Raw genomic sequence first — 12,923 nt, 5'->3', positions numbered from 1 at the left:
AAGGAATTTGTACCTACAGGTGCTTCAAAAACTATTAGAGTTCATTTCTCGAGTCAGCCCACAATTTCGTCTCTTTGGACTCCTGCGCTAACTCTTTTCAGAAACTTTTAGAACAGTGCAATAAGGGCATTCAATCAAGTGGTGATTACTTTGAATAAAAATAAAACCAATTTTGACCTCCTTCACTTTATATTCTTTATGTTGCATCAGTCCGGGAAGTTTATTGCCACACCTCGTATATCTCACAAAATTGAGAAATGTTTGTTAGCTGCATGACAGCTCAATAAAATATCTTTTCATACTAGGAAAACAGCATAATTTTGAAAAGTTCAACCACTGTTTGACAGAAATTTCCGTAAATTCGTTGAGTTCTCAGAAATAGTATCGCGTGTTTGTTCTATGAGATAAAGTTGGTGTGCAGAGGGAGAGATAGGGATGCTATGTGCATGCAAGTCAGAGCGAATGTGAGAAACAAGCATTGCCTTGTCTGAAGAATCCTTGTTCCTGTTGTTTCATGCTGATGGCAGGACCAGAAGATCGCTAAAACAGCATGAGTCTATGGACCCATTTTGTCAGGTACCAACAATGAAGGTTGGTAGCGGCTATGTGATGGTGTTAGGAGTGCTTTGTAGTGCCGATTGCACCCGTTGATACCAGTGGAGAAACATTTGGATGACACTGTTATATGGACATTGTTTCCACCATACGCATCCCTTCATGGCTGCAGTGTATCCGTCAGAAAAGGGGCTCTTTCAAGAGTTAAGTGCATCATGTCACAAGGATAGAATTGTACAGAACTGGTTTCAGGAACTTGAGAGTGAATTCAGGGGCTTGTTATTGAGCATGGCCTTCCCATTCTCATGAACTCAGTCAATTCGAGCACTTGTGGGATGAGAGATGGAACGAGTTCTTCTGGAGATCCGCAACCATCCAATTTGCAACTGTGGGAAGCAATTGACTCAACGGACCAGCATCTCTGAAGCACGCTTACGCCACTTCGTTAGTAGAAGCCATGGAAATCCAGGCTGTTCCGGGGCTAAGTGGAACGTATCAGCGATCAGGTAAATGAACATAATAAAGTGGCCACCTATACCTGCCCAATCTGCAATCGAAATATGTAGGGTAGATTTGATAGTGGATAAATAAATTAACACGTCTCTTAATTGGTTGGACTAGCTTTTTTATAATTTTTGCTAGGCAATGAAGAGTGTGAGGCGTCAGTGCATGGTTTTTGTGCATGTTTTTGTGTGGCTGGAAACTTGTTTTACGGGATGAAAGACCCAAGTTTCTAGAGAAAGAAAAATACAATCTTCACCCGCTAGATCAAATTAAATTAAAAATCATAGTGAATTCAACCCATGTCACCATCATTATAGGTCCTCGCAGGTAACATGATGGTTATAATTATCGTCCTCCCACACCCGGTGGAAAAAATCTCAGTTCGAATTCCTCAATGACGTCAGCAATTTTTATGAGTGTTTTCACAACGTAGCTGAGCTAGTCATTCTCAGACGAGGGTAGCATGGTTTTTTCTCCCGGAAACTCTGGTTTTTCGTCTAGCAAACAGCAAATCGACCACAGAACACACCCAAGTTACAGACATATTTTATACGGTGCAATACGGCTTAAAGTTGGTTGTTGTTGTCAAGGTTTTGATGCTTTCTCCCCAGAAACCCTACAACACTAACCAAATTTAATGATAAAATATAATGGATTGTCAGTTAGAGATGTGCTATCTGTAATAATTATTACAGACTCAGTTTTTTTTTTAAATAAAACAGGATTATTTTCTTTTTCCCTTGACCCACATTGTCTGAACTTTCTTTATTCTTATAAGAACGTGTTGAACTAGTGTTTAAGAAAGCGCTTCTTCCTTTTCTTTGTTCTTTGTTGCACTTATGATTGTAGGTTTGAGTCCGGATTTTCAGTGGACCCAAAATCCACCAGCGTACAATGATTCAATTTCATCCTACAATCAGCAATGTGAACGAATGCTTAGAAAATATTATTTCCATCAAAAAATTTCTAAACTAAGAAAATGTTTGCCGTGTGGTCTGCGAAGGTCACCTTGAGGACGCTTTATCGTTTTTCCGTTTCTAAGCAGCAAGTATTATTTTGGCTTCCCGCTTAATGAAGTTCGCTCTCTCTAATGAAGGGAAAAGCGATAACTTCCATCAATCCTGCGTTTCCTCCGAGATTTATTGTCGTGCAGGACAAGCGACCTAAACATTTAGTGCTTCTGCACTTGTGGTGTTGGCCTTTGTTCGCAGTTTGGCTTCCACCCAAACATTCTGTGTCGTCATCTGCTGGAAGTTGTTTTTAATACCAAAAAGATTGTTGGCAGATAACAAACTTAGCTCGGTACAGTTGGGAAACTTCGTAAAGAACTTAATTCAGTTAAGGGCAAGATGAATGGATGGAACTGCGAAAGATCGTTGGCAAGTGGAAAGCCGTAGGTTCGAATCCATCTGTACAGGAAGGATTTATTTCTGCGGGCTTTATTCACACCGTGGCCAATTACTTGGGCTTTCAGTGTGGGTTATGTGGATGTTTTCACCAGAAAATTCTGGTTTTCTAATAATGGCTCCGGTTTTAATTTAACGGGGCCGTTATTAGAGTATCTAGAACAGAATGTAGTTGGTCACGCAGGACAATGATTTAGTACGATGCTCGTTTCCTTCCTGTAGTTACCTATGCTGCTGGAGCTTACTTCCATAGAGAGAGAGCTGTAATGGTAGGGAACATCAGCGACTAAAGCCATATTGCTGTTCTGAGGTTGAGTCTCTGTTTGCAGGATAAAAAACCATTCTGCCCTCTGTGAGATCGAATAACTCAACCGCGTTGTGAAAAAGATCTATAAAGATTCCTCACGTCATCGAATGGACTCGAACTCAGGTCTTTTCCACCAGGTGTGGGAAGGACGGCGATTCTACTAACTGTTCTAACCACGAAGGCGGCAAACTAGGTGGGGTACTACTTCTTCAGGTCTCGTTGCCAGACAATTTATCTTGATGTTCCGTTTCTCCTTAATAAGAAAATCAAAAATGGTCTTCTCTGAGTATCTCTCCTTTATTTTGACAAGTCATGGACCACTTAATGAAAAATTATTCCAACTAGGTCTTTCCCAGACTGATCTTTGTTCATAGGTTTCTAAGGAAAACTGGAAACATCTTTCATACCAATGCTGTTTACATAATGATCTTCAACAAGTGCTAGTTGACTCTGTCGGTATGCTATCTCTGGGAAGGTTATCTCAGAGTTGAAATGTAACAAATATCACTGCTATTAATTCTGTGATTACCAATTTGACCAATCAAATTGATATGTCTTTTAATCGATAGTTTATTAAGAAGATTGCTACATAATCCAGCAATGAACTTGTTTTTTTTCTTTTCTGTCTGTAGGATGGTTCCATAGAGTTCGAAGAGTTCATCAGGGCATTGTCCGTGACGTCCAGGGGAAGTCTTGAGGAAAAACTAGTCTGTAAGTGAAAGTTGTTACCAAGTTCGCGAGCAACATAGTATTGCGCACGCATTCTTTTAATTCGAATAAAAAGAATCTCTCATTAAAATTTGAAAATTCCACACACGAAGGCGAGTTCCTTATATTGCGGGATGTCTTTCTCTTCCAGGGGCCTTCAAATTATATGACGTGGATAATGATGGGTTCATAACGAGGGAAGAAATGTACAGCATTGTCGACGCCATCTATCAAATGCTGGTAAGTTTTGTATTTTAAACATTGAATTAATTCTCGTAAATAAAATGCATCTGATGATAGTCAAAGAGTGGAAGTCAAAGCGGGGAGGAAGATGGAAGGACGAGAAAAGGAACGGTTGCAATCCCGATTATCGTGGAGCAGAAACACACCTTTTGACAGCTTTCACACGTCTTTTTTTAAACCAACAGGTATCTTTATGATGAGGCTGGTATAATACATCGACATCACAGTACAGCCTTTTGAAGGTAATCTGTTAGTATTACACCAAGCGGATCCAAAATATTTGAGAGCATCACCTTGCCATTTTGGGGGAGGGGTTGATTCTGCAAGCTTCCGTTGGTTTTGCATTTGTATAATTCCAGGATCATAGCGATGGATCCAAGTTTCATCCATGATGATACCCGTGAAAAAAAATTCTCTTGCTTTTCCTGGTACATCGACAATATTTCACGTGTACATTGTGCCTTTCCGTCTTCTCGTAAGAGATCAGAAGTCTGGGAACCCAACTAGCAGACACTTTACTCATATGCAACTGTTGATGAATGATGTTCTCCATAGACCCTGCACCAGTGCTCTGCAGCTAGTTCATTGACGCTAATACGGCGATCCTCCAGAATTAATGCCTCCATTTTTGCAACACTCTCTTCTCTTTCAGCAGTTGCTGGGGGCCCTGAGATTTTTTCATCATGCACTGAGGTTCTTCCATATCTGAATTGTTTATACCAATGTGCAACAACACTGTAACCTGGGCAGTCTTCTCCGAAAAATTCTTCAAGATTCAAGGGAAAGGTTTTTGATTTCGTAAGGGTAACTACAGTGGCCTCAGATAGTTTTTAAATTCTATATGTTGGGACCAATTGATGATGTTACCAACAGCAAATTCTAAATGGGAAGCATTCAAGGAATTAATGTTGGAAGCTACTAAGCTTTTCATACCAAGAAATACTCTTCGAGAATTAGGCTGAAATGGATGTCAGATGAAATAATGAGACATGTGGCAAAGAGAAAAAATGCATGGGATGCATATAAATTAATGGGTGACATGGAAGCCTATGGCAGGTATAAACTAATCTGTAATCAATTCACCAAGGAGATTAGGCAAGCGAAGGCAGATTATGAGAAATCTTTGGCAAAGGATACTAAGAAAAACAGCAAGGACTTCTTTTATAACCTGTAAAAGGAAGGGGATGAATCAGATTGGTCCACTTTATATCGATGGTTCAACTGTTGATGATCCTGCTCAGATAGCAAACGAATTGAACGAGTATTTTGCATCTACATTCACACATGAGGAATTCTGTGGGGATTTGGAGGCCAGAAGTTTATAACTCTGACAAGGAGCTAAATGATTTTGCAATAACTGAGAGCAGAGTGAAGGATAAATTGTTGAGGTTAAACATAAGGCACCTGGGATGGATGGGATCTATCCAGTTATATTAAAGGAGGCGGCAAAGGAAGTAAGCAAACTCTGAGCCATAATTATGAGAGCATCTCTGGATTCAATGAGGTCCCCACGGACTGGAGGTATGCAAATATATCCACAATTAACGAAGGGGGATCTAAAGGTGACACGTCTAATTGCAAACCTGTTAGTTTAACTTCTTTTCCAGGGAAAATAAATAGTCACTGGTTAAAGAAGCATTGCAGGATCATCTAGATAAGATTAGTTCAGACACAGCATGGGTTTGTTAAAGGCGAAATCTTCTCTGACCAATTTGATGGGATACTACAATCTGATCACAAAGGAACTGGATGCAAAAAATAATTTTGATATCGTATACTTGAATTTGAGGAAAGCTTTTGATACTGTTGCACATGGAAGACTACTGTATAAGTTGGAGAAATGTGGCATTAAGAGCACGTTGCTGCTATGGATAAAGGGATGGTTGGGTGGGAGATGAAATAAAGTGGTAATCAATGGACACTGTTCTTTGTGGACTAATTCTATTAGTGGAGTCCCCCAGGGTTCGGTGTTGGGCAGATTGCTGTTTTCTATATTTATCGATGATATTGATGAAGGTATGTCAAGCTTAATATCCAAGTTTGCAAACAATGCGAAGGTTGGTAAGGTTGTTAATGACAGTAATGACGGTTCGCTACTGCAACAGGATTTGAGGATCCTGTTGCAGCAGCTAATTGAGCCTCGTCAAAGGTATACAGAATTTTGCTAGTAGTGATAAGGATTGTCTCCCTTTGTAGGAGGCAAACGTCAGGCCACACGTTGAGTACTGCATATAGGTGTGGAGACCTGATTTTAGGAAAAATATAGAGCTGCTGGAACAAGTACAGAGATGATCAGTAAGATTGTTGAGGGGGAAAAAAAGGTTGATCTTATCAAGAAAGGCTTACGTTCCAAATTGCAGCGTCTGGAGACTTGGCACCTGAGATGTGATCTGATTTAGGTATATAAGGCCTTGAATGGTTTGAGGAGGGTCAAACCATTCATTTGGCTGGGATTCTTCCTTTTGCTCAGATTACAAATCTGAGGGGACATCAATTCAAATTGAGGAAAGACAGTTGTGGAATAGATGTCCGGAAATTTGCTGGGCTTGTTGATTGCTGGAACAAACTTCCATCTGACTTTGTGGAAGATGATAGCTTAAATAAGTTCAAGGAAGAACTGGACAAACGTTTAGCGCGAATGGATGGGTGAAATGGAAAGTTTCATTTTGTTTTTTTTTAGCTGATGCTGTATAAACTTGCTTTCTTGCATCATATGCCTCTATTAATGCTAATGATAAACAGTGACCATTTCTTCGTGGATCGTTCTGGGTGTTTTCTCTTGTAGGAAGAGGAACCAATTAAAAAAATGAAAAAAGCAATGAAAAACACGGCATTCAGTGCTACAATGAAAAAAGAAATGAAGTGTCAGATCAAAACCAAAATTTGTATGGTTGCTATAGAGATTTCAAAGCATCAAACAAAAATATTATCTTTTTATCACAACTACTTCTGGGTGAATGTAAATCTTTTTTGTAGCCCCCTCGTAAGCAAGGACATTAAAATAGAATGGTTGTTGTGTTTTTTTATGTATTGTAGAAGTTTTGTAGAAGTACCTTTAAACGACTTGAGTTAGATCAATCTAAAGCTGCCATTCTTCAGCTCTGTCCAATCCCTTTTATTCTCTCCATCAATTTATATCTAGACGCACGTAAAGGAAATCCTGCACACCATCAAAATGTTTTATTGCTACAGAATCCTAATTAGTAATGTTATTTGAAATGTATTGATATTGTGGACATTCTTCTTCTTCTCGTATTTATTACAAAAAGGAAATACCGACAATGCGGGCAGTTGAACACATTTCCCCATAAGAGTTCAAAAAAATCTGTGACATTCTCGTTCCACTCGGCATAATCTGTATTTTCATAAAATGTCCAGTAATGTTGTACTTTATCCATAATTCTCTTCTTGAATTATGGATAAACTCAAGGGAAATGATACATCGTTGAATTTCTGAACTGGACGCATAAGTGGGCCATGGAATTAAGAATTTGTTATTATTTCTATTCCGCGGGGTGAGTGAAATAAATAATCTCTGGTGATATGTTGACTTATATTGCCCAGATCTGGAAAACTTCCATTTCGTGAGATTCAAGAACTTACGCTTCATATTGCCAAAGCTTTATTCATGTTTAGACTAAAGGTATTGCAAACAAGCTCCCATCTTATGAATTCCCAACTATTTTCTTGGGTGGTAGATGACATTTTTTTCTAAATTCTTAACTACTGCTGGTTTTCTGCAAAGTTCATTTCTTTCTTCCACTCTTTTCTCTCTTGTATATTAATTACCACCTTCAATTGAAAGGAAATCCTGTCCATAGTTTGCTGATAATAGTACACCACATTTCATCTTCCAGTAGTTGATTACAATCCTTCTAAAACCCAGTCCTGTCTTAAAAAAAAAAAAAAAAGGATTCTTATTCTTCTTCTGTGCTTATCTTTGGTGACACTCCGATTTCTAGGCAAGATCATATATCTCTATTGGAGATTACGCTGACTTCTAATCTCTCTTGGCATAAGCGCATCATAAATATTGCTTCCTCTGCATCTGAAAAACTGCGTTTTCCCTTTCGCTCTCAGCGTTATTTTTCTTCCAAAAGCTGTTCACTCTGTACAGATCTCAAATCCGCCCTACCACAGAATATTGTTCCCACATCTGGGATGATTGCCCCAAAACCTCTCACAGGCTTCTAGATACCATGGAAAAGATAGCAGTTCGGTTAAATAATGACCCATCTCTTACAACGTCTTATAGACGTTCTGTTTCTGCTACATAACTCCTCTGTAGATACGTCCATGGCTCTGTTCTTCTGATATGGCATCTCTAATGCCCACACTCTCTTTCAAACCAGTCCAAGCAAGTGCCGCAACTAGTCTGCATTCATATATTGTCCGACTCCACTCCAAACTGCAAACATCAACTTTTCCTATTCCTCTACTTCTGTTTTCTGTAGCTGCTTTCATTAGCATGAATTTCAAGAAAACTGCAATCTTCAGAAATAAGTTTAATGTCAACAATAAATTTCGTCTTCTCAACTTTCACTCCATGCACGGTACTAAGCACTATAAGTTCCAACGTTTATTGTGATTGGGTTTTCAAAATAAATAAATATTATCTACGAATCGAAATTTGTTTACCACAGTCGTGGTGCATTCCTGCTTATCCTGTCTGCATCTGGGGTTGCTACATTCACAGGGGGACGTGTTACTTGTTACATCGATTTGCTTCTTCTGTGCGTCCGAAACCAGGGCTCATGGAAACATCATCACGCCTCGGTTGTTTAAAATGAAAAATATATTGGAAAATATGAATGTATTTTCCATTTTGTTCAAAATGGAATGAATCTCAGCATGCTTCATTCTGAAATTCAAGGCAACTGCGAAAATCTACAATTTCTGCCACTCAAATTCATGTTTTTCTTCACTGGACAAATTTTTCTGTCCATATTCTTGAGAGAAAATTGATGCTTTCAGCTGGAGTGCCTCCTCCTTTAGTGAGCAATAGCTGCTTAATTTCCCTATTCCTAAAGGTAGCTCAAAGACTGAAGCGGATAACTACAGACCTGTCACTTTGGTTTGTGTCACAGAAGGTTATGGAATCCTCAATCAAGGTCATCTGGACAGAAAAGTAATGATAAGGGAATCACAGCATAACTTTATTGAGGGACGATCGTGTCTAACTAATTTAATAATTATTTACTGTGAGGTTGTTAGTAGAGAATGGGAGAGAAGTAAATTTGATATCACATACACTCATGAGCCAGAAAATTATGACAATCTACCTAATAGCCTGTTGTACTGCCTTTCGCCATGATAACCGCTTGCACCCAGCGCGGCATCGACTTTTTTTCTAGACTGAGGAAGGTGTCCTCAGTTATCCTGGAGAGAGCCTCTGGCATGGACTGGCGGATATTGCGCTCCACTGCACCCCACAAATATTCGATGGGATTGATGTAAACGAAATTTCTATGCTGAAATTGGATCTGGCAGTGAGGGTGTGTTCAATAGCGATGACCGGGTCCGCCGATATCCATTAAAACATCCTCCAAACCATGATACATCGTCACTGGTCTGTTTTCTTTCAACGTGCAGTCTGGTTGCAGCTGTTCAACTGCTCTCCGTTCGAAAGAGCACCCGTTCATTGGCGTAATGGAGCTCAAACCTTGATTCATCAGACCAGGCGACTCTTTTACAGTCGTCCAATGTCGAAGAACATTGCTCCCGTGCAGCCGTAGGCGAAGGTGTCGATGAAGGCTGGTCAACGTGGGGCACATGGTTAGGTCGTCTTCTCGGTAGACCTATCAGCAAGAGCATCCGCTGGATAATGTACTCGGAAATGTTTCTCAGTGCGCTCTGATTGTAGTCTGTCGTTAATTGAGGGATCATGGATCGTCTGTTCTCTCGAACAGCGCGTGCCAATGGCCGTTCACCTCAACTATCAACCAATGGTGATCTCCCCGTCCCGGCATGTTGGATGGCTGCGTGTCCCTCTTGGAACCACTCCCGCCAAACCTTCATTATGGTGGACCTCGAAGAGCTGAAAATGCCTGAGTTTGCTAAGTTGCTGGCTTTCCCCCTTCATAGCACCGCAAATCATTCCCTGTTCCCCAAATAATTTCTTGTCAGGTCCTAATTTTGCAAATTTAAATTCCTTACAGCAACAAAATTATAGAATCGCTCTTAGAAACAGATGCGAGTTTCGCAGTTCCCACAGCTTTTTGCCTCTTCCTTGGGAAAGAGGCAATATTTGCCTCTTTTCCAAGGAAGGAATAAGAAGGAATATTTGCCTTGGGAAAGAGGCAATATTTGCCTCTTTCCCAAGGCAAATATTGCATTCAGACACAAGAGATTTCTCGACGTTGAGTACATAAAGAAAAACCTAACCACCGAACTGAACATCATCTTTTTAGAAGCCTTCGCTGTTTCTTTTCAGAAACTTTTAGGATGGTGTGATGAGTGCATTCAACAAGTGGTGATTACTGTGAATGAAAAATCAAAACAAAACATTTTTTGAGCTCCTTGGCTTTGTGTTGTCTTTTTTTTATTTTTGCACCCGTCGGAGAACTTTATTGACTCGAGTATCTTGCATGATCTGCTTGACCACTTGGCTACGTTGGCCAATTTGTTACGATATTTGTCGGTTGGGGTTGGAACATTAGGACAACTTGTGGCTTGTATGTAGAGGCTTCCTCCGCGGCATCTGTCCTTACCTATAAAATAGAAAACTGGTGGAAACATATTTTGTGACTTACTATACATAATATCATAATATACAGAACTGATTTTAAAATTTGATAAAAGAAAAATAGTTACGCTACTTAGACAAATAATATCTGTTTAAATATTTCTAACAATTGAGAAAGACAGAAAGCTAGAGTAGATATGCAAATCAGGTGTTGTTATATATTCAGAAACGGTATCTCTGCAAATGTCTTGTTTCTTTAACAGGGAAACCAAGCAAAGCCCGAAGAACAAGAAGACAGTCCTAGGAAAAGGGTCGACAGGATCTTTGACCAACTGGATAAGGTAAGAGACGGTTGCTATGGCAACATAGCCCGAAGAAATTCTTTATGGCAGAAATTTTCAAAATGCGAAATCTCAAGGTACGAAGAAAATCTTAATGTCAGCATTTTACGGGTGACTTCAGCTTTGCAGACGCATTCTCTGTCACATTAAGTCTTTGTGTGCTATCGAAGAGTTGAGTCTGGCTTTAGAACGCTCCATCGAGGGGGGCTTGTGGGAGTGATTTATAAGAATGCGCAACAAAAGGCGCAAAAAAACTTGCATTACGAAGACTGCAAGTGACAGCGAACTCGCGTGGGTTAGAGCATCTTCTTTTTTTAGAGAAAAGACACTTAAAGTTGGTGTCGTCGATAGCCTGAAAGAATCTGAACGAAAGATAAAAACATATAGGGGTACATCAATCTTTTTTTCTTACTAATAACTACAGTGGGCAAAAAAGAGAGTACAATACTTAAAAAGTTTGAAATGGAGTAAATAATTCGGTACGATGGTATATATTGTAGTACATTTTAAAAAGGTTTCTTTATAGTCCCGATTTTATAATTGGGAAAATGTTTGGACCTTTAAAAACGTAAATTATTTTCAACTTCAAAGTCCAGACCTTGTGATCGATGGACACTCTTTATGCCTTACTACATTCTTCGTAAATGTTTTGTCCTATAACTCTAAGATTCCTGTAAATTTACCCAGTTTGCCATCGAAGGGCCAAAACGATTCGTTTCCAGTTAAATTTTGATTAAGAGTAATCTTCCACGTAGTAGTTCAATATACTTCATACTTGTAAACTAAAAAAATAAAATAATATTTCCAACAGGTTAGCAAATATTGTCCTCGAGAGGATTTATTCTCGCACAGGGCTCTCCTATGAATCCTCCACTCTTCTCCAAATACGTATTTCAATGACCTCGCAACAGCGTTCCAAACTTCGATGTCAAATGGAAATTTCTGCTATTGACCTTAAAATCTACAAGGTCATCAGTAAACGTTCGCTTTGGCTTTTCGTAGATGGAACTATCCTTAAATGAGCCCGTTATTTCATGATATGAGACTAATTAATCTTCAAGTGGTTGATATTTTATTCCCAAAAATTGGTCCAGGAAATGGTGTGTGCGTTTTTTTTTTTGTTTAAATTGATGTATTATGTGCCATTAAGTTTTGAGTTATTAACCATATTTCAATATATTTGCTTAAAGTTTTAAATACTGGCATATGCAATCGAGTTAAAGGCTTATTTTGTGCAATATTCCTGCACAATGGTGAATTAGTGTTTATCATTTTAATATATGCGTTATTCCAAATAAATAAAATTTATTTCTATTTAAAACTACATCATGATTCGTGGGCTACCTTTTATTTTAATATTCTGCACAGAGAAATAATGTACAATGAATTTTAACAGTTTAAAAAAAAAACTTATTCTAAATTGCTAATCTTTCTAATAAGAAACCATTGAGTTCAACTTTCATAATTTAAGTAATTCAGTAAGAGAACAATAGATGGCCTTCTGTTAATTGCTGTTTATTTTTCTTTACAGAACCATGACAACCAGCTGTCCCTGGAGGAATTCAAAGAAGGCTCGAAACACGATCCAAAAATAGTCCAAGCATTAACTTTGTACGCTCCCTAGCTTCTAGTAATGCCACTGTTTTCTTACAACATATCATTCCACTTGTTGACCATTTTTAAAAATCTCCTCCAATCACTCTCTCCAACCTGAAGTCTTGTATGCCATCTATTGTATGGATTTTTGTCTTCTCTTCAATCGTTTTTGTTGATTAAGTCACCTCTGCGAATTTTCGAGTAAATAAACATTTTCATATTTACAGACAGCTGCTGTGGTCTTGTTTTGGAAAAATTATCTTTGAGAATATTTTCCACAGCTGTGATTTCTCATTCGTGGTAAAAAAAATCCGTTGCAGCAAACAGCTCTAGCAAGCTTGCCAGAGTTGATGTAACCATCCAGCGCTCTATCTCTCTCTTTGGCTGGACTCAATCACCAAAAGATAATCCACACTAATTAACTGCCTCCCCTCAGAGCCCGTTTCCATGACGATCAAAATGGTGAGCCGCTGATATCGCGAATATTACTTCAGACAACAAGGTTGGGTAATCACCACTAATTAACATTTCTGATTAATGTATCTCGCAACACAAAAAGAGGTCATTTCATAATCCTG

General features: G+C 38.9%; 1 protein-coding gene across 1 annotated transcript in view; it reads left to right on the top strand.

Moving 5' to 3' along the window:
* LOC150087637 (frequenin-1-like) overlaps positions 1 to 12,575 on the top strand; it is a 106,493-nt gene extending 93,918 nt beyond the window's left edge. Inside the window, exons 5-8 of the mRNA XM_090369895.1 lie at positions 3,405 to 3,483; positions 3,632 to 3,720; positions 10,672 to 10,749; positions 12,281 to 12,575. Coding sequence (XP_090226021.1) covers positions 3,405 to 3,483; positions 3,632 to 3,720; positions 10,672 to 10,749; positions 12,281 to 12,373 — 339 coding nt within the window. The 3' untranslated portion in view covers positions 12,374 to 12,575. The remainder of the gene's footprint in view (positions 1 to 3,404; positions 3,484 to 3,631; positions 3,721 to 10,671; positions 10,750 to 12,280) is intronic.
* Positions 12,576 to 12,923: the final 348 nt, after the last annotated feature.

Source organism: Mastigoproctus giganteus, chromosome 3 (genome assembly GCF_048544385.1).
Source record: "Mastigoproctus giganteus isolate SK-2022 chromosome 3, ASM4854438v1, whole genome shotgun sequence".
Lineage (NCBI taxonomy): Eukaryota > Metazoa > Arthropoda > Arachnida > Uropygi > Thelyphonidae > Mastigoproctus > Mastigoproctus giganteus.
Note: the sequence above shows the minus strand (reverse complement) of the source record. Positions and strands in the feature narration are given on the sequence as shown.